Source organism: Littorina saxatilis, linkage group LG12 (assembly GCF_037325665.1).
Source record: "Littorina saxatilis isolate snail1 linkage group LG12, US_GU_Lsax_2.0, whole genome shotgun sequence".
NCBI lineage: Eukaryota > Metazoa > Mollusca > Gastropoda > Littorinimorpha > Littorinidae > Littorina > Littorina saxatilis.
The window spans coordinates 81590235-81613716 of NC_090256.1; the positions used below are offsets into that span (position 1 = coordinate 81590235).

The window sequence follows — 23482 nt, forward strand, 5'->3', positions numbered from 1 at the left end:
TCCATGCACAAAACCGCTTGAACAAATTCCCCAACGTCTGAACTCGTCAGTGAATGTATACATGTATCAGGCAATACCAATTGGAACAAGAAATTCCTCCGAGGTAGGAAAAACACCCCCGTTGGTCAAAGGGAAATAACCATTCTCACTGCCACCAACTGAGAAGGTTATTTCCCTTTGACCATTAATATCTCCCTGTATAAGTCCTTGTAGAATCTTAATCCACCAATAACTCCCTAACCGTGTGTTTGACTGGTCCCAATATTTGTAAGGACCGTCTCAGGAATGTATAGAACCTGTTCACCAAGTTTGGTGACGATCGGTCCGTTCATTCTTGAGATCTATATGCGAACACAAACAAACAAACAAACACATGGAGCGAATCCTAATCTTAATCTTAATCCACCAATAACTCCCTAACCGTGTGTTTGACTGGTCCCAATTTTTGTAAGGACCGTCTCAGGAATGTATAGAACCTGTTCACCAAGTTTGGTGACGATCGGTCCGTTCATTCTTGAGATCTATATGCGAACACAAACAAACAAACACATGGAGCGAATCCTATACACACCCCTATACCGGGGGTGTAAAAAGTCTCTCCTTTCTATACTCGTAAGTGCAAAACACCATGAATGCGCCTTCACAGTGTCTTTTCTCTCTGCCCGGTACTCGATTCTTAAACAGGGCATAAACACATGGGCCATTCACAGTGACTCGCGAGAACGTAAAAACTCCCTTTGTTCAGTACAGAACACATGCACCAGTACAAAGTAACAATTAAAAAATCCCCTCTCCTCACTATACGAGTCAGTACAGAATATCAATTGAACATAGTGCTCGTATAAGAACAAAATATAACTTGAAAAATTATCTTCTTGCTAGCGCCGAAAATCCACCACATACGCTGTATATATAGCGAATTATGTATAGCTTGCCTGTGCACAATACCAATACACGTATACAACAGGGACGCATACAATAAAACGAATTCTCTTCTTACTGGTGCAAAATACCCCACACACGCGCTAGCGTATAAATACCTTCCCCGTATAGATGCATGCAATACCGATACAAGTAAAAGTGGCGCATACGCTATCGATTCGAGTGTTGAGAAGTCTATTGTACTCAAAACCATCTGCTCTTGGCTATATATAAGCTCCCCTAGCCCTGCATGCATGATGGATTGACGTTTTAGCGCTGCTGTTGTGTCGAGGTTCTTAAACATGCAGCGTTTGAGGTTTTATATAACAAAGCATCTTAATAAAAACTAAAAACAAATCCTTATATATATATAAAAAAAAATTCTTAATAAAAACTCACATCCCCCGCCTTAATGTTACCATATAATTTTCCGAACTAGACTTTCAATTAACTTATCACCTAGCTCGAAGGCATGAAGAATAAGCTTAGATCCCTCAAGAAACGGCCATTTAAACACAACAGCCATGCATGCAAATAAAGGCGGTGTCATAATGGACCTTCTTCTTCTTCTTCTTCTTCTTCTTCGTTCATGGGCTTAGCCTCCCACGTTCACTCTTGTTTTTTGTTTTTTTAGCACGAGTGGATTTTTACGTGTATGACCGTTTTTACCCCGCCATTCAGGCAGCACACGCCGATTTCGGGGGAGGCATGCTGGGTATTTTCGTGTTTCTATAACCCACCGAACTCTGACATGGATTACAGGATCTTTTCCGTGCGCTCTTGGTCTTGTGCTTGCGTGTACACACGAAGGGGGTTAAGTCACTAGCAGGTCTGCACATAAGTTGACATGGGAGATCGGAAAAATCTCCACTCTTAACCCACCAGGCGGCAGCGACCGGGATTCGAACTCACGACCTCCCGATTAGGAGGCCGACGTCTTACCACCACGCCACTGCGCCCGTCAGATAATGGACCAATACAGCTTATATTTTGATAAAACAAATTCTGCTACTTGCAATCAAAGGGTATACCACAATCAAAGCCTGTTTTGGACTTGACCGGTTGAGTGGCGCTATAGGAACACTAAACTAAAAAATGCGTCTTTTTTCAATTTAAGGCAAGAACAAAGAAATGGTGCATGGTATGATATATAGTATACGGTGCGGTGAGCAATCGAGAATTACAAACAATCATAATAACTCAGACAAAGAATTACCGTGCATTATATACCATACAAATATAACAAAGTGCACAGGGCTGAAAAGTAAAAAAACGTATTAATAACGGAGAAGCAGAGCTGCAACCTTAGGAGAACAGACACAAATCACAAAACAGACACAACTGAGAATCAATGCACAAGACAAAGGGAAAACCGTGCCACACTTAATGAACCAACCAGTCATGAAATTGTTTGAACACATCTTTTCAAGAATAACAAACAACAGCTGACAAATACTTTTTTTCTTCTCTCAATTCGTTGCGACGGAAACAAAGGAATCAATGGATGGACGAGGAAAGGAATGACTGGACGAATGAGTGCATGGATGACTGAATGCATTATTGAATTAAATAGCTCTACGTTCAATTAGTTTAGTACCAACAAACGAACAAGCAAATAAACAAAAAGGTACTGCGAAGGAGCTACGAGTACAATCATAATAATATATATGTTCTAAACTTCATATATAGCTATACGATATTCATAACAACTGCAACAAAACAACAAAAACTATATAAAAAGATGAAGAAAATGAGGAAGAAAAAAAAAGAAGAAGGAAAAAAAAGGATTGGTCAAATTTAAGTTGTGAAAAAAATACTTGCATGTATACAAACAAACAAACAAACACACAAACAAACAAACAAAACCTGGTGTAACTTGAACGTGTCCGACAAACAAATTACAAGAAAGCAACGACAATAGATAACTAAGTAAACAAGTAAATAACAAATTAACGAAGTGAAAAATATATAAGAAAAGACATTTTCATCTGTCATGCAATTCATCATTTTTGTTTTGTTTCTGAAACAGACAGACATGACAATTTTGTTAACACGTTTTAATAATTGATATTTCATCAAAACGCTGCAGTATTTAAAAGACAATCTACTACATATCACATTTGTTTTGATAATAATATTCACACGTGTATCATAACAGATTTTGAAAATGTAATACTCACAGACACCACCTGAAAACGCAAAACAGATTTTGATAAAAACTCATTCGCATTTAACTTAAAGTAACGACTGGAACGATATTAATAAGAATTAAACGCAACATCAGGATAAAAAGTCTTTAATATTGATAATCATATACATAAATGAAAATGAAAAAATAACAAAAACTGAAGAGCCTACATAAATAAGCAAGACTGACAGTCAACCCTTAACCATCATGTTCGATGTAATTTAGCACTGTTAATGTATATAGCTATTCTGATGGACACGTGGGGGAATTCGAGGGCTGTGATTGGATGGTCTCACACATCCCTTTTCCGATCATCAAAGCATAACGCTACGAAAGTTGGCCATTTTTGCCGATATCCAAACGATATCGGCAATAACAAAGACGCATGGTTCCGGTTTCTTCCACGTGTATAAATAAAGTACACGCATACCTCGCCAGGTTTGTTTCTGTCACTCTGTGACTAGTCGACAGACGATGCCATTTGCTTTGTGTGTGTTTTTGTTGTTGCTTACTGTACATAACATACATTACGTGTAAAATCCAGTTCTTTAACAGGCAACAAACCTTGCAAATTTCCAGAAGCTGCAATCTGAAGCGACCTATCTCGGATTCTAGCAGACGATCTCTCCAATGTTTAACACAAAATCAGCAAACTCTCCTGTCACATAGAACGTCCATTGTATAGTGCAATGTTGAAATGAAGTTACCGGTCTGAAACATTTCGTCGTTTCTTCTGAGACAATCTTTGTTCTCTTATCATCTACAGATTTACCGCTGTCTTCACCACGCGAATTCCCAACAGAAGTCAGACTTTCGAACATACAATCTCCGTAGGCAAGCATGATACGTCATGACGTCATATGATTCCTAACATATTGACGTAATGCTAAGCATCCGGTTATCTCGAGTTTTCTCCGTAATACATGTCCGGGGTTTTTTCAATGTTCGGTTATTTCCGTGGCTTCATGCGGAAAGGGTACCGTCGTCTGCAATCAACGACATGGACCATTCTGGTACTTGTCGCTGACAAAAACATGATTCTAACACAGAATTTAATGTCAGAATAGCTATATAAACGCTATTGTGTTTTCATCGTAGCAATAGGGTCCGATATTTAGACTCGAACAAGTATAATGCGACTCGTCTTCGACTCGTCGGCATTATACTTGTCTCGTCTAAATATCGGGCCCTATTGCTACGCTGAAAACACAATAGCTGTTAATAGTCATAAAGAAAGGTTGAAGATAACTTGTACAATTTGCCATGAGGTGACGGAGGGGGAGGGGGGGAGGGGGGGGGGCTTGAACGTCAACGTTCCTCAGAAACAGACTTTAACAGCATATACAAGCTCTGCGGATTTGCGCAATCTTCGATAAAACACAATTTACATCCTCAAGCGACAACATGTTTATAACATTTTTAGCGCGCCTCAATTGTTTAAAACTAGTTTTAGTTGTTCAATGTATCATTCTATGGGAATCTGGTGAGCATGGACGGAGCGACCATCATGGTCATAATAATGTCAATAAAAAAAAAGAGTGGAACATCTTATTTTTCATGCAATGCATCGCTCTGAGTGAAGTAGACAGGCTTCTTAAACTGCGTGGACTACAGTCATGAAACGTTACGGATATGTTATGTTCTGTTAAAATGAAATCTCTTCACTGTATTACATGTACTTGCTATAACTACCGATACAAATCAGATTGCACTGCCAGATGCAACTGCAATTGTTGTTTATTGTTCCTGTTGTTTTGAAAGTGCTATTGCACAAGTTTATACAGTATATATAAAGAGATTTTGCTAAAGGATTCGGCAAACTTGCCAAAAGGGTAACAAACGTTTGGGCAATTTTCCGAAATTCTATAAAGTCCTTGGTGTCACCTTTTACCGCCGTGAAAAATTTCGGCAATTCTGTCGAAATGACTGCAAAGTTTTTGGCAATATTAAACAAATTTCAGCGTTCTGCTGACTGCAAACGACATCCATGTTATTATCAAAATCTGACGGATCAAATTAAAGCCGGTCAAAAAAAGTAAATATACTCCATGAAAACACTGTTTCGTATATAGATGCTCTTTGTTCTTACAAGACGCGTTTTAGACTGTTTTATGTTCAAGGTATATAGAAGCCTTATTATAGGTGAGAATCTTTATGTGACCGCAGGTTAGCTAAGGAGTATTCATCATATATGTGTGTTCTTTATTTGTTTCTCTGAAAGGTTTGTTTGTTTTTGTTTGTCTGACTCTTTCTGTTCGTGTTAATTGTTGTTGTGTCTTGTCGTTTTTATTTCCTTTTAACCCCCGTCCCCTTCACAGTCGCAAATAACCGTATAAATGTGTATTTTTGTAATTTACTTATGTTCGTTTTTTTGTTATTTAGTATTGTGGTTAGCTTTACTAAGTGTTCAAAATTAAATAGTTTTAAATTTAAAAATAAAATATTCAGTTTAAAAATGCGGAACATTTTCGGAAACTAATCTTTGTTTGGTACATGTTGGGTTTAGATGGCAAGACAATGCATGTTAGATGGCAAGACAATGCATGTCTGTCTTAGTTTTGTTTTTAATTGTTTTTCAGCTTTAAAGATTTTCACAAACACGCCTGATATAGCTTATCAGTAATTCTCAAATAAATCAAGAAATACATGGATGGATGGATGGATCGATGGATGGATTGGTGATTGGGTGATTGGATTAATGGATGAGTAAATAAATGAAAACAATAAAAATAAACCTTTAACAGATTTACCACAGATCAAAGGAATCTATCTAATCTAGTTTGATATGGGGAGCAGGACAAACAGATGCATCTCCATATATATATACGCAAAGTGATAATGCCAGGCAAGAATGAATTTACCTTCTGCCCGTAGAACCAAACAATCAAGTTTTGCATGTATACAATACAAATTAACATATGTTTGGTGGACATGAAAGGCACCATGCATTTAGAATGCTCATGTACAGAAAGGGGTATTGTGAAACTATGGAAAAATAAAACTCTTTTAAAAAGGACAATGCAATAAAACTTTAGATACACGTACCTAAATGTGATGTCATGACGCCAGCGGAGGAAGCAAGAAATGAGACATGAAATATGACGTCACATACAGGCGATATGACGTGATAAGGCGTAGCTGAGAATGAGTTTACGGTTTATACCACAATACAAAATCATAGAATAAGTTCATGGCAGTGGGGAAGGGGAGTGCTATCAGCTGATTTTATGACTTTAAGAAGAACCTGATGACGTAAGGCAAACTCTAAAGACACCAAAACGAATGATGACGCTATACGTCAAAGGCCAACCAGCTACAGTGAAACCATATACTAAGGACACAAGACACATGATGATGACGTCATTATTATGGCGTCACAAAGACTCACCAGGCGGCGGCCTCCAGGGCTCGGTCATGACGCCGGGCCAGTAGATGGGCTGCCGTCCGGGCAGCTCGGCCAGCTTGGGGAAACGGATGTGCGGAGAGCCCAGGTACATGCCGCCCCCGAACCGGGCGGGCAGATAACGCGGCTGCCGTGACAAAATGTCGTTAATCCCGTGCGGCGTCGACCCGGCCGCCATGGCCATCTGCATCTGCTTCATCGTCTGCTGGTAGTCCTGTTGGGACAGGAAGGCGGAGGACGACGGGAACTTCATCTCCGTCAGGTTGTGAAGCGCGGCTAGCGGGGGGCTGCTCAGGACAAACGCACTGCCCGCGCCCCCGCCAGACCCAGAGTTCGAACCCCCACTCACCGGGCTCCCGGAGCCGTGTCCGCCCGCCGCCTGTTGTCGTCCGGCTGCGGCCGCTTCCGTGGCTGCCGCCGCCGCCGCGGAGACGGCGGCCGTGTTCATGCTGACGTTCATGTTCATGTTCATATTCATGTTCATGTTGAGGAGGGAGGAAACGGCGTTGTTGGCGGGGTTCTGGTGTGGGTTGTGGTGGTGATGGTGGTGGTGGCCGTACATGGCGGCCTGGGAAGGGTCCGCGCCCAGCCCGTTGGTACAGTAGTCCAACATCACCGCCGTCGCTGCCGCCGCTACGGCGCTGTTGTAGTTGTAATAGGGGTCCGAAGTTGATGAGGAGGAGGACGGGGTGGGGGAGGAGAAGGTGTCACATTTACCTCCCCCTGCCTGTTGTTGTTGATGTTGTTGTTGTTGCTGTTGCTGTTGCTGTTGTTGTTGTTGTTGCTGGTGGTGGTGGTCAGTGGTGGCGTCACGCCCCGCCGAGCACACGGCCTGCTGACCACGGGGGTCAAAGGTCCAGGGGTTGTGGAGGTTGTCCGTGCCGTCTGTCACACCGCCGCTCTCCACGCTGTCGCCTAACGCATGATAGCCTGCAGGGTCTCCCCCGACACCAGCACCACCACGGCCGCCACAACCACCACTGCGGTCTCCAGGACCCGAACCAGCTCCACCGTTGTCGTTGGACCTCCTCAAGGCCTCACAGATGTCGTCGTCGTTGGGCTGGTGGTGGTGGTCGTTGTGCAAGGCGTTGGTGTTGGTGTCTACACTACTGTTGGGGTGGTGGTGATGGGCCGCCACACGGGCACAGTACTCCTTCCACTGAGAACTCTTCCAGTCTTGGAGGGCTGGCGACTCAACGTTATGCGCTGTTCGAGCGTTGGCGAGCGTGTCCTGTGAGGCCGCCAGGACTGTTTTGGGTTCTTCTGTCGGTGGTGAGTCCGCTGCCGACAGTTGAGGACACTGAAAATGCTGCCAGCGTGCTGTATCTGCTGTATCACTCGATGTAGCTCCTCGGCTGATTCAGTTCTGACTGAGCTTTCCTTCACACCGTCAGTCACTGTTTTGTTTCCTCTTGTCAGTCACTCACTCTCTGTCTGGCTTACTTCACTAAACACCGCAAGAATGCTCTCTGTATCTCTCTCCAGCTCTTTGCACACAGACACACACACGGAGCAATGCCTGCTTGACGCCGCCACACACATAAGGCCTATCTGTAATCTCCGGGCCACCGACACTCATTCATCACACACCTTTTCCCATTCACCCGCCGCTTCATGCCGCGACAGGTCGCCCCGCCCACAACCTCCCGCCACGCCGTGTCTCATTGGCTAGCGCTAAGCTCCGCCTACTCAGCGCGCTGATTGGCTGCAAAGCGCTGCCTCTCGAAAAGGCCGTCAGGCGTTATAGCACCGCCTCGCCTTCTCTGTCACTGCGCGGTGATGTAGTTGACATTAGCGGTCTATTGGTTCTGTGTAGACTCGGATCTGGATGCTGGGAAATTTCCAAACAATGGGTTCCAGTTCCCAGCGACGCGGATGGCGGCGGGCCGACGCGACTGCAAAGAAATGACGGAATTGCGATTTGAAGCAGACGACAAAAATGGCCGCGGTCTCAACTGGGCAGGCGACAGTTTCAGTGTCGTCTGCTCCGTTTTGTCTTTGTTTTTAACCACGCCTCGCCACGTGGGAAAGACTGAAGTAGGTCGGAGCGGTGTCGTTCTGTCATGCCAATAATGTTTGAACATAAACTAACCAGGACAAAGTAACGTTAACTTTCTTGACGGAGTCACGGAAGAAATTGATTTTTTTTAATCTCTTCACTGTGCAGGTTTAGAAGGGGGAACTATATTTTACTTTTCTTTTTATAGAGAAGATTTTGAGAAACCAGGACGAGGGGTAGAAACCATTTTGAATCATTGGAGAGAAAAAAAATTACACGGTTTGACCACCGCGGAAATGATAGTCGAGTTTATATTTTTTGTTTTTATTCTTTCTTTCTGTTGTTTTTCTTCCTTACTTATATTATTCCCTTCTAAGCATGAACAACGACATAGGCAGATTTCAGTCTGTTCTCTTTCATGTTTGCTATTCTTTCAGTGTTTTTATAAATATCTGCTGCATGTTAAATAAGCTTAGTGGATAAGTGGTCTGTTTGTTTTTCATAACATTTATTTACATCTGCATGATCCGTACTTTCTGCTTTTTCTGTGTGTTTTTTAATGTTAAATTCTTTCCTGTTTTTGTGTGCTTGTGCTTTTATTATTCTTATTTTTTATTTATTTGTTTGTTTGCTTGTTTGTTTGTTTGTTTGTTTGTTTGTTTGTTTCTTTCTTTCTTTCTTTCTTTTCTTTTCTTTCTTTCTTTCTTTCTTTCTTTCTTTCTTTCTTTCTTTCTTTGTCATTTCTTTTTTTCTTTCTGGGACATTAAAACTCAGTTCCCTCTTGTGTCTTACACGAACACGTTGTCTGGCACAGTAGTCCTATCACTACGAATAGTCCTATGAGGTGCATGTCTTGTACACATATGCTATAAATAACTTAGTGGTCTTGAAAACATCTTTAAAAGCCAACATCAACAACAATAAATAATCAGTACAAAACAGTGACAGCATGTGCATAACTAAGAAGAAAACAGTAAATGCAAACAAAAGTAGGTGGTTGGTAATGAATTGTTTACATGACGGAATTAAAAACAAAACAAAAACAACCACTAGTCAGCTGTGTACGTCCTTATAACATGTTTCCCGATCTAAGACATTATAGCAAGGTAAAAACATAAGTAAAGTTGACATTGTCATCAAGAAAACCATGCATGCACTCATATACAGAACCCGTTTTATACTGATACGGCCTGCATGCAATCGAGGTACGATAATAATAATAATAATAATAATGGACATTTATTAATCGCCGTTTCTCACAAGAGCTCACGGCGATTTACATATTAATTTCTGCCGTGTGAGATGGAATTTTTTACACAATATATCACGCATTCACATCGGCCAGCAAACCTCAAGCCTATTAGGGCGAGCATTCACCTTTCACGGCCTTTATTCCAAGTCACACGGGTATTTGGTGGACATTTTTAGCTATGCCTTTTCAATTTTGCCAGGAAAGACCCTTTTGTCAATCGTGGGATCTTTAACGTGCACACCCCAATGTAGTGTACACGAAGGGACCTCGGTTTTTCGTCTCATCCGAAAGACTAGCACTTGAACCCACCACCTAGGTTAGGAAAGGGGGGAGAAAATTGCGGCCTGACCCAGGCCTGAACACGCAACCTCTCGATTCCGAGCGCAAGTGCGTTACCACTCGGCCACCCAGTCCACTGTACAATATACCACATAACCGTGCATACATACATACCACAACTTAGTCTATAAACACAAACAGAACGTACTGAATTTAAACATGAATGCAGCCAGCATGTTGGTGATGGCATCTCTTCTTCTTGTAAAATGCATGCAGCATCCATGCAGTGAGAGAAGGGGCACAATGAAATGACTAAATTGCAACAAAAAGTAAATTTTAAGGGGCTTATTGTCCGTCAGGTCTTAATTGCCTATATGAATTGGTTTATACGATTCGAGTTTTACGCCCTCACGGCTTTTTGATGTTTGCGTGTTTAGGAGGTATGTATCAGCCATCTGCACATTTGGTAGAATGACCATGACCAAGATCGTTAACGTGCCATTGTGGTGACACGGGGGTGGGAGATGGATACCGTCTCTGGGTCTGCACATAAAGTTGACCCGTGTCCTTCCCGGCCCGGATTCGAACCAGCGACCTCTCGATCACAAGTCCAGCGCTCTACCACCTGAGCTACCTGAGCTACCCGGGCCCCCTATACGAATTGCAACATACTTCAGCCGCTCTATTTACAACGACTCACGCACACATTTCAAGTTTAACAGAGTAAGGGGATGCGACATAGCTGCATGGTGTGTTGTTACGTGCTATTTGTTTACGCGCATGTATTTTAGGTGGTCCTTATATATAGCCAGTGTAATATGAAGCAACGCAAAGAAGCACATCGTCTATACCTCTTGTTTGACTACCGCCCTTGAAAAAGATGACCATAATTATACACTTCTGTATTCTGTAGAAAAAGAACCAATGACTTTTGCTTCAATGATCGGCGTTCATGCATAAACTGCACTGACCGGGTTGCTGTGGGGATTAAAGCAATCCTCCTTCTCGTGTAAGTATTCATGTACACATGTAAACCACCGGACACAGATTCGTTGCTCAGGTTTTCACATGCGTAATGTCAGCATCCACATTTTCTAAACTGAAGTGTTTCACTTTTGATACACCCTTTTTTGTAATAGAGAATACTACATGGCTTGCTGTGTCGTACCAGATTTAGGCTACACGAGTTAAAAAAAAAATATTGAACTGCGAGCGAAAGCGAGCTGTTCACTATTTGAAAAAGCAACGAGTGTAAATCTGGTACGACACAGCAAGTCATGTAGTATTCTGTTTATCCTACATACTGTACTTACGTGTATTTTGCTGAAAATGTCCTGCAGTCGAGGCAGCTAACTTGAAGACGCTTGTTTTGGAACCTCAATCTCTTGCGCCTCGTGCAATCTAATACGTCAAAGTAAAGAAACGTCACTCTGAAAGTGTGGCGTGACGTATTAGTTCTAAAAATTGATCGAGGGTAGAATTAGCGAGCGCAATTTTTGTTCTATAATGACGTTTGTCTCGGTGACTTTGGCATCATAAGCAGTGGAAAAACAGGTCCCTGCCAGACTTGCTTGACATGACCTCATTTACATGATATACACACGTGTGATTTGAACGATTGTTATCTCACGTGTGTCTCTCTCACGTATGTAGGTTAAACCAGTTTTGCACACAGTGAGACATAGTGCATAATTAAACCAGCAAAAGTATAGCACACATATACAACAGATTTCCTCCCAATGAACACTTCAGCTTAGACCGCGTCCACTTGGACACATAGCCTACCACAAATCTGCGGAGTGGGAATCTTTTGCTAAATACATTAAATTCTATGATATCTATGTCAATTTGCAAAATGTATAATCCCGTAAAAATTCTCATTCATGCAGTATATACAGGAAGCTTCCAGGCTATGTATATCTGTAAAATCTTTTGTTCAGGCTTGTATCAAATGTTTTCGAGAGTAAACGTAAACACAAGGGAAATAATGGGTTGATAGTGACTAATGTTTGCAACACATGTAGATGCGATTTGATTGTATATATATATAGAAACAAATTAAAAAAACCCGTTGTTTTACCCCAATTGTTGGCTTTTGCATGAACAGAGGAGAAAAAAATCGTATATATACTTTGCATCAGGGTTCGCGTTTATCGAACATTTTCTGTACTCAGTTCACCTTTTTGTTTTTTTAACTGGAAAATACCAGAGAAGGAATAATCAACCTTTCAGTCCTATCTCTTTTGATTGTTTATTTGACAGTTTTCATATTATGAAGTTAAAGCTACTCAGGTATACGTTGACTGCATGATTGCTGTGACCCTGTCACATGGTTTCCGTGTAATGTCTTCTTCTTGTCTGCTTAGCATGACTTGTTTCCAGAGCATCATATTATATACGATCTCTGCATGTTCTTAGAACATTTGAACAGAGGGTGCTGGCACTTTAAAATATGAAAACGAAACCGCAAAACATGCTTTCAAAAAAACATAAAAATATCTCTCAAATCTTTTCTGTCATTTTTTATTATTTTTTTTTACTATTTTGTTTTGAAACCACAAATGATTCCCGTGACAGCATGGAAAAGCAATCGGAGGCTGCGCGCTTTATGGAGCCATGTATCTTATTTCCTGGCATGGAAAGCTTAACCCTTTCAGAGTCAAAAGCCACAGATGAGGTCAAAGACAAGAGTTGACCCCCTTGACTCGCTGGGGTCACGTGGCCAGCCCCAATTTATCGCCCACTTTGGCCCGGCGTCCATTTGACAAAAACGGCGCTAGTCTCGGCCAGCCCACATATTTAATTTCTGGTTGCTAGATGAAAACCGTCGCCGACAAATCAGCCGAGAGATAATTAGACTTTAATCTCGAGCAGTGATATGATTGATGCCGATATGAAAACTTTATGCCGGTGAATGCGATATTTTTTTCTCTCCTTGACTGAGGTAGTGTGGTTGGGTTCTAAATTAAGGAGTGTGCGCGACAGGGGGGGGGGGGGGGATAGACTCGATCGAGTGACGGACGGATGAGATAGGGTAGCCTCAGACATGCACACACAATGGGTTAAAAACAGAATACAGAGTCGGACACTAATTACCATCACAGTTGATTAAATGCAATCTAATATGCACAAAATCAGCGACAGTATAAGACATGCAATCTGGACACAGACACAGACAGAAGCAGACAAGCATGCAGACACACGTAAACTGATTCCCACGCGGACACCCACTGAAATGACCAAGTACGTTGAGACCAAGAAAAGCAGATACATATATGTGTTTTAAGAGGAGGGAAGGAGTATTGGAAGATGGAGGGTAGAGGGAGTTAACGAGAGGAGTAGAGTATGCATGCCAACAAGATCCGAGTAGAAAAAGAAAGACGGACACTGACATAAACACACATACACACGCGCACAGCCCAGCATAAACGTACACCATAAAAAGTGTCGTTCTCTTATAGATAATCATTTTAGCGACTGTCAAAAATAATTTTCCTGTCTACATATTAGTCGCTTTCTGGATTATCGCCAAAAGGTGCCACGACCGCCGCAAACTAATTATGACTCTCGCGCAATCAAGGCGGCGGTTAGAATTAATATTCAAGTCAAATACGGCGACCGCAAAGTCAACATTATATGCTTGGTTTCAGCGAATGATACAGAAATTGATGACGCAAGCAACCCCCGAAGACACGTCTGCCTATCAATCAAAAGCTCTGCTAGTCTCGGCGAGCTCAGAACTCATTCGCCTCGGTTGACCCTAACCCTATCACCTCCGCCGTCTTAATACCGCAGCCTGCGGCCACAAAGAAACTTTGGATCATATTATGCGGAGATATTTTATATTCTGTTTATGCTGAAGACTATAACTGCAAGCGACGGTTATGTGTGTATTCTGCAGTTGTTTGCTGTACAGAAATGGGAGAATCAGTACGCACCGTCTGACCGAATGATAAGAATGTTCTGACATTTTGTTTGCTTGCTTATTTCTCAGCGATGTTTAAAGCAGGGATTTGAGCAGTATGATGATAACGGCGTGACGTGCCAATATTTTTCATAATCAAACGCGCTTCTGTAGCGCATGAAGTGCAGACAATTGTGCAGTAAGTGATCTATCTTTAGAAGGATCGAAAGTCATTATTTATCTGATACCAAAAACGAAGAGGCATTTTTGTGCGCTTTGTGGCCAAAGAGGGACGAGTATGGTGTCCAATAGATACACAATTTATTACGTCTTTGGACAAATAAATCTAAAATCCTCTCTTGTATTCTATTTCTTTATTGATCTCTTGTAGACAACTAACTGTCTGAGCATTTGTTCTTGCAGGCGGACTCACGGGGTTTCAAGTTTAAGGAGTATACATTGAATCCGAAACTAGGTCATTAGTCAAGAACATTACTCCCTGATGCATGGATAACAAGCACATGTAAACAGACTTAAAGACCCTATAACAAAGTGCACTCCAATTTCAATTCCATCATGAACCCCCCAGAGAACAGAATGCAGAGGTCACGCGGAGTGCGTATAGTGTGTGGTTCCCATCAGTCCATAACGCAACAAGTCATTCAGAGAGAATTATACCTCTTTCTCCACACAAAGAACATAGAAATGCGATCTGACGACACATGTCCATGTTTACAGAATTTCCTGGGCAACATTTCTCTCGCCCCGATCCCAGCGTAAACAATGTTGCCGATGATCTGTTGCCACGGACGCGGCACTGTAAGGTTATCGTTACGGTCATCACGTGCACCTTTTCTTTTGTGGCTCAGTGTAGTCAGTGTAACGTGGCGCTGTATCGAACAACCCCTGTGCACGTCTGAGACGAGTGCAATGATGGTGATGGTGGCAAATATGCAAGGATGGTTCAACAACAACAATGTCCAAAGTGCCGATTGATGACACAACAGTCCAGTGTCATAGTCCCCTTGTTGCAGTGATCTGATGACACAACAGTCCAGTGTCATAGTCCCCTTGTTGCAGTGATCTGATGACACAACAGTCCAGTGTCATAGTCCCCTTGTTGCAGTGATCTGATGACACAATTTGTTTTCCCTGTCTACATATTAGTCGCTTTCTGGATTATTGCCAAAAGGTGCTACGACCGCCGCAAACTAATTATGACTCTCGCGCAATCAAGACGACGGTTAGAATTAATATTCAAGTCAAATGCGGTCACCGCAAAGTCAACATTATATGCTTGGTTTCATGGTCTCCTTAATTGCGTGTTGCAGTTGTCTGATGACACAAATATCGAGTATCATGGTTTCCTTAATTGCAGTTGTCTGATGACACAACACTGTACAATGTCATGGTCGCCTTGATGCAGTGATCTGTTGACACAACTGTCGAGTATCATGGTCTCCTTAATTGCATGTTGCAGTTGTCTGATGACACAACTGTCCAGTGTCATAGTCACTTGATCTGCCAGCGTGAGTTCGTCCCCACGTTCGGCAAGAGATTTATTTCTCAGAGTCAACTTTGTGTGCAGACTCTCCTCGGTGTCCGAACACCCCCGTGTGTACACGCAAGCACAAGACCAAGTGCGCACTAAAAAGATCCTGTAATCCATGTCAGAGTTCGGTGGGTTATAGAAACACGAAAATACCCAGCATGCTTCCTCCGAAAGCGGCGTATGGCTGCCTAAATGGCGGGGTAAAAACTGTCATACACGTAAAAGCCGTGGGAGTTTCAGCCCATGAACGAACAAACAAACAAATAGTCACTTGATTCAGTGGTCTGATGACACAACAGTCAAGTGTCATTGTCACTTGATCCAGTGGTCTAATGACACAACTGTCCAGTGTCATTGTCACTTTATCCAGTGGTGTGATGACACAACTGTCCAGTGTCATAGTCACTTTGATACAGTGGTCTGATGACACAACTGTCCAGTGTCAAGGTCGCCTTGATGCAATGGTCTGATGACACAACTGTCCAGTGTCATAGTCACTTGATCCAGTGGTCTGATGACACAACTGTCCAGTGTCATAGTCACTTGATCCAGTGGTCTGATGACACAACTGTCCAGTGTCATAGTCACTTTGATACAGTGGTCTGATGACACAACACTGTACAATGTCATGGTCGCCTTGATGCAGTTGTCTGATGACACAACAGTCAAGTGTCATAGTCACTTGATCCAGTGGTCTGATGACACAACTGTCCAGTGTCATAGTCACTTTATCCAGTGGTCTGATGACACAACTGTCCAGTGTCAAGGTCGCCTTGATGCAATGGTCTGATGACACAACTGCCCGGTGTCATGGTCGCCTTGATGCAGTAGTCTGATGACACAACTGTCCAGTGTCATTGTCACTTTATCCAGTGGTGTGATGACACAACTGTCCAGTGTCATAGTCACTTGATTCAGTGGTCTGATGACACAACTGTCCAGTGTCATGGTCGCCTTGATGCAGTGGTCTGATGACACAACTGTTCAGTGTCATGGTCGCCTTGATGCAGTGGTCTGATGACACAACTGTCCAGTGTCAAGGTCGCCTTGATGCAGTGGTCTGATGACACAACTGTCCAGTGTCATGGTCGCCTTGATGCAGTGGTCTGATGACACAACTGGCCAGTGTCATGGTCGCCTTGATGCAGTAGTTTGATGACACAACTGTCCAGTGTCATGGTCGCCTTGATTCAGTGGTCTGATAACACAACATTCAAGTGTCATGGTCGCCTTGATACAGTGGTCTGATAACACAACATTCAAGTGTCATGGTCGCCTTGATACAGTGGTCTGATGACACAACTGGCCAGTGTCATAGTCACTTGATGCAGTGGTTTGATGACACAACTGGCCAGTGTCATAGTCACTTGATGCAGTGGTTTGATGACACAACTGGCCAGTGTCATAGTCACTTGATGCAGTGATCTGGTGACAAAACTGGCCAGCGTCAAGGTCAGATTTGGATGATATTATGCACACAGCGAGATCAAAATTATAGTGGAAACCCCATTTTAAGACCTTCAAAATATGAGAAAAAGCCGGTATTTAAAAGGAGGGAGTCTTAAAATGGAGGTAAATAGACAAGAGTTATGAACAGACAATCTGAATAAATAAGGTCTTAAAAGGGAGGGGGGGGGGGGGGGGCGGGGATTCTTATATATTGGGGAATCTTAAAAGGTGGGTTCCGCTGTATTTTCATTTAATTTGCATGAATACCCAAAGATCACCTCGGTCAATGTGAACTGACATTGAGCAAAGGTGTTTTTAAGACTCATTGTCGTTTCTGAAGTTTTCTTTATACTTCGATCTTTACTATTACGCAATATTTTAAGACTCCCGTTTGTTTATGAACTTTAGATTTGTTTTAGGTTTTAGGGTCCACTGTACATACTGACATATTGATGTTCTTGTTCTGTGATCTGTGTGCTCTGTTGCTTGTTGTTGTAGGCTAATAGTTTTCATTAGTGTTTCTGTTGTTGTTTACTGTTGAAATATGTTCATTGTTGTATCGGTTGTTGTTTACTAAAGTCATATAATGATTATTTTCACGGGAGTACCGGCTAACAACAGTTTCGCGGCAATGTAAAACAGACGATGAATTTCACAACAACGACGAGCTATGAGTTGTGTAGTTATTGCTGTTGTTCTTGTTAATGATGTGTAAGAAAAAAATAATTACATATATAATGCTGCTGGTTATAACTCATTAGGAACTATAATACACGGACAATAATACGTGTACAGCAATAACAGGACAAGCAAACTTATTGTTCATCATTAATGCTTAATGTGACAGAGTATAGGCTTAACTGTCAATATAAAATGAGCCCCGTCCGCGATCCTCCATTCTCCTTCAGATTAATATCATTTATTTTGTTTATAGTTAATAATCCAAATGCACGATTTAGCCTTTTTCGCTCGTCATATCATTCTGGCTTGCGTCAGTTCATCAATGTTAAGGTTTTTATACCCCCCCCCCCCCCCTTAATGAGAATTCAAAGAGAGAATACCTAGAATACATGTATAATCATATTTCAGTTTAAAAGAAGAACTTTCACGAAAAGCAAAGTTTTTCATTGTTGGTGTTTGCTTGTTTGTTTATTTTCCTTCATTTTTCTATAAAGAGAAGAGACTGAAGAGAGGGAGGGGGGTATTGAAGGGGGGGGGGGGAGGGGGGGAGGGAGAGAAGAGAACATTCCGAAGCAGACGATGACAAACTGCATGCGTGCGCATACAATCACACGCACATGTGCAATTAAACCCGTTCTTCATCAAGTTGTATACATGAATACACTGTCACGCAGCCGAGTCCTATCGCTCTCTTTTGTATACGTCGATTATATACCTGTATGACAAAACGAGAATAATTACGTTGCATGCAGTGTTTCGCCTATGTCTGTTACAAAAGAGACGTGGCAATGAGAAGGACAATGGTACCGGCAATGACAATGATTCTTTTTTTCTCTCCACCAATACCCCCATTAGCCACGATTAATTTGCAAGAGCATTATCCCGTGGCTTAGAATGGAGTCAGGTGACGGATAATAAACTCCGTGGATGAATTTACCCCCATTGATGTTCCTTGATAGACTGCGGGTGTGTTGATTGCTCGGAGTCCACAGAAAGTTCAAATGCTATTTTCACTGCACGCCTCGTTTGCCCGGGCAGATAATCGTTTAGCAAGGGGGAGTAATCAGCGTAAAATAATGTCTATTCTCTCGCAGACAAACTTTGACAAAATAACCATATTTATGTCTGCTCATGCAGCATGCATGCATGCATGCACACGCATGCAATGTGCAGCTTGTCTGTGTATTTTATGTTACGTGTCATTGTGTGACTGATTTATGTGAGATGTTGGGTTTTGTTAGAGAGTTTACACAACCAGTGTACCGCAATGTTTTTTCACTGTTGCGTGCACAATATACACGGTAATGACATTCGTGGGTGCAGTTTGCGGGAACACCCACTCTGCGTTACGGAACAAACAGGTAGAAAATTATATAAAACGGAACAGGTTGGATATAATTTTCTAAATGAAACATTAGTAACACCTATCAAAGCACAGAGAAATTAACCAATAATTAAACAGTATTTTAAAATTAATGATACCGCCATACGTGCACAATGCGTGTGATTGTGCCAAATGATAATACACCAAATTAGACGAGTAACAAACAGGGCTCTCAGGCCGATTTTAATGCACAGTCGGTACTCCCGGGCAAATTTGGATTCATTTGACAGACAAATGCATATAGTCTCTAAAACAACCTTTCTTAGTACCCAAAAGTGGCATCAGCTATACGCAATTTTAAGGCAAAGTAGCCCAGTTATTTTGAAAAATGCACTTCAGAAATAAACACTTTGTTGCAAAAAACAGCAATATCAGCTTAACCGCAGGCAGCAGAGTAGATATTTCTGAGTGAACTATCAAGTAATTCGTTGTGCATTTTTCAAAATAACTGGGCTACTTTGCCTTAAAATTGCGTATACCACTTTTGGGTACTAAAGGTTGTTTCGGAGACTATAATTATGCATTTTTCTGTCAAATGAAACCAAATTTGTCAGGGAGTACCTCATGTGCATTAAACACCTCAACTAAGCGCCTTTTTCCGATTTGGTTCCTCGTCTGAATAGAGAAGACGTGCAGAGGTTATAGAGCTCTGCCAGTGCTGAACACTTTGATCTCGAACCTTACATGTATCCCCGTCGGTCACAAAACATACAGACATTGCGCTGTATCGTACATATCTGCACATTTTCGGTCTACTGAATAATGTTCTTCCTTTTAAACTTTACCAGTAACCCAAAGTTTTCCCTATAACCAATCTATGTTTGTCCAACAGCTTTACCGATATAAAATTATTAAACACAAGTTCAACATACAGTAATTGTTGTACTTATTGTGAGAACGAAATTGTTTTTTTGGGGGGGTTTATTTTTGTGCTCAAAAATTATTTTCATTTGGAAATGCGTTGAGGATAAAGTGATTTGTAAATACAATATGATTATTAAAAATTACCCTAAAGGAAGTTTTTTGTGCGTGTTTGAAAATTCACAAAGTTGTAAGGCAATAATAAGTTATGTGAATTATTTGATAGTGATAGCCAAAATGTGTGTTGGTATTTATAGATATGGTTCCCCTCTGGATATTGTATGCATTTCTGAGAGGGAATTGTTATATAGAAAAGTTGTTTAAAATACATTTAGAAATAGTATTGTTAACGATATAGGTACATTTAAAGTAGAAGCATTAATATAAAAAGCAGAAAAAAGAAAAGAAAAATAACGATCAATGAAAAGGGATACTCCCCGCCAAAAACAAAACAAAACAAAAAAACATTTGAAGCTGCCTGCATGCAACCGAGATAAACACAAAAAAACAAAAAACAAAAAAGTTCAACATAATCATTTATTCTTCTCCTAACATTCAGGCCAACAAAGTCATTGTCATAGCTAGGCAGTCATTCGATTCCAAGACAATCATCACAGGTTTGAACCGACCCTTTCGTTTAACCATTCAAAAAACAACAGCAATAACGCTGTTAGTACTTCAGCGCGCTCAACGTTCGTCTTTTTGAACTCTCGATGAGATTTGTTTCTCTGGTGGCAAGCTTACCGTTCACAAACGCATGCGTACTAGTTAGGATTCCCCCAATTTTCGCGACCTTGACCGAATACTCTCGAAGTCACCACTCCGGCGTTCATGCATAGTGAATGGAAAGTTAAACTTCGGGAGTTCCCACTTCCGAAAGAGGCCTCTACTTCCAGTGTTGCTGACTTCCTCCTCATGCATACGGGCCCTGGAGAGCCATGGTTGTGAAGTGACTTTCACAGAACAGAAATCAAGTAAACTCAGGAAAAACTCAGGTAAACGTGTCAATTTCTTTTAACCTGTTGTGCACGAGAAACGTTAAACAGTCAACTTCATCGCATTGGATACGGTAAACTCAGGACAAACTCAGGTACACGTGTTATTTGTTATAACCTGTTTTGCACGAGAACCGTCATCTTCATCGCATGGAATACACGGGGGCGAGTTGGCACTGCTTGCGGGGGCGAGATGGCACCCTTGACATTTTGAAAGCAAGTAGACCGTGAAGTCGGCGACTACGAAGCGGCGGCGAGATGGGCGGGGGCGAGTCGGTACCTCGCCAGTTAAACACATGCACAAACTCTGCAGTCAGACTGCTACCTGTGCGATTTTTGTTGTTGCTTGTTTGTTTGTTTGCTAAATCAATAGACGAATTGCAAAAATAAATCTGTCGGGTTTTGGTATGCATGGGTTGTGAAAGAGTCACTACCCTTGTGTTTACTGGGAAAAACATTGGAGGGGCCAATCACTAGCGAGGGGGGGAGGGGGGGGGGTGTCTGAAACACGTGGACAGGAACACGATTCTTCTTCTTCTTCTTCTTCTTCTGTTTCTTCTTCTTCTGTGTTCGTGGGCTGAAACTCCCACGTACACTCGTGTTTTTTGCACGAGTGGAATTTTACGTGTATGACCGTTTTTTCCCCGCCATTAAGGCAGCCATACGCCGCTTTCGGGGGAAGCATGCTGGGTATTTTCGTGTTTCTATAACCCACCGAACTCTGACATGGATAACAGGATTATTTCCGTGCGCACTTGGACTTGTGCTTGCGTGTACACACGAAGGGGGATAAGCCACTAGCAGGTCTGCACATAAGTTGACCTGGGAGATCGGAAAAATCTCCACACTTAACCCACCAGGCGGCCGCGGCCGGGATTCGAACCCTCGACCTTCCGATTAGAGGCCGACGTCTTCCCACCCCGCCACAGCGCCTGTCAAACACGATTGAATTCATTGTCCCCGACTCGAAAAGTGAGGGTATTCCCTCTTTCCCAACCCAGAAAATCCCGACATCATTATTTTCGAACATCGTCTACACTTATGTCGTTTTGCGAATCATCACTGCTCTGCACAAGGAATAGCCAACAGGGCTCCCCATAGAGCGCGTCCCTGCGTCCTATACGCACTAGAAGCCGAAATCACGTACAAGAAATGCATGGAGGGGGTCCCGGGACGCACTGGCGGCACTTAACCTACAAAGAGCGGGTCCCTGGACGCACTGGCGGCACTTAACCTACAAAGAGCGGGTCCCTGGACGCACTGGCGGCACTTAACCTACAAAGAGCGGGTCCCTGGACGCACTGGCGGCACTTAACCTACAAAGTGCGGGTCCCTGGACGCACTGGCGGCACTTAACCTACAAAGAGCGGGTCCCTGGACGCACTGGCGGCACTTAACCTACAAAGAGCGGGTCCCTGGACGCACTGGCGGCACTTAACCTACAAAGAGCGGGTCCCTGGACGCACTGGCGGTACTTAACCTACAAAGAGCGGGTCCCTGGACGCACTGGCGGCACTTAACCTACAAAGAGCGGGTCCCGGGACGCACTGGCGGCACTTAACCTACACAGAGCGGGTCCCGGGACGCACTGGCGGCACTTAACCTACAAAGAGCGGGTCCCGGGACGCACTGGCGGCACTTAACCTACAAAGAGCGGGTCCCGGGACGCACTGGCGGCACTTAACCTACAAAGAGCGGGTCCCGGGACGCACTGGCGGCACTTAACCTACAAAGAGCGGGTCCCGGGACGCACTGGCGGCACTTAACCTACAAAGAGCGGGTCCCGGGACGCACTGGCGGCACTTAACCTACAAAGAGCGGGTCCCGGGACGCACTGGCGGCACTTAACCTACAAAGAGCGGGTCCCGGGACGCACTGGCGGCACTTAACCTACAAAGAGCGGGTCCCGGGACGCACTGGCGGCACTTAACCTACAAAGAGCGGGCCCCGGGACGCACTGGCGGCACTTAACCTACAAAGAGCGGGTCCCGGGACGCACTGGCGGCACTTAACCTACAAAGAGCGGGTCCCGGGACGCACTGGCGGCACTTAACCTACAAAGAGCGGGTCCCGGGACGCACTGGCGGCACTTAACCTACAAAGAGCGGGTCCCGGGACGCACTGGCGGCACTTAACCTACAAAGAGCGGGTCCCGGGACGCACTGGCGGCACTTAACCTACAAAGAGCGGGTCCCGGGACGCACTGGCGGCACTTAACCTACACAGAGCGGGTCCCGGGACGCACTGGCGGTACTTAACCTACAAAGAGCGGGTCCCGGGACGCAATGGCGGCACTTAACCTACAAAGAGCGGGTCCCGGGACGCACTTAACCTACAAAGAGCGGGTCCCGGGACGCACTGGCGGCGCTTAACCTACAAAGAGCGGGTCCCGGGACGCACTCAATTTCCCCTATCGTGCGTCCCGGATACTCTTTTCAGACTTTAGTCGTCAGCTAAGTCAAAGTGCAAACACAAATTATCCCATTTTCACGCGGGAACAAAGTGTTCGTGTGTGTTGCACTGATTTGACTTGGTATAGTTGAAGTGTCCTCTTCGAATACTCTGGTAATAATAAAAAAACCCAGTTCATATCAAATTATTCGCAATCACAATG

The 23482-nt window shown here is 43.2% G+C and overlaps 1 protein-coding gene across 1 annotated transcript in view; it reads right to left on the bottom strand.

Moving 5' to 3' along the window:
• Positions 1 to 7867, bottom strand: part of LOC138982922 (homeobox protein Nkx-6.2-like) — a 62722-nt gene extending 54855 nt beyond the window's left edge. The window contains 1 exon segment of the mRNA XM_070356318.1: positions 6469 to 7867. Within this exon segment, the coding sequence (XP_070212419.1) occupies positions 6469 to 7125 (657 nt within the window). The 5' untranslated portion in view covers positions 7126 to 7867.
• Positions 7868 to 23482: the final 15615 nt, after the last annotated feature.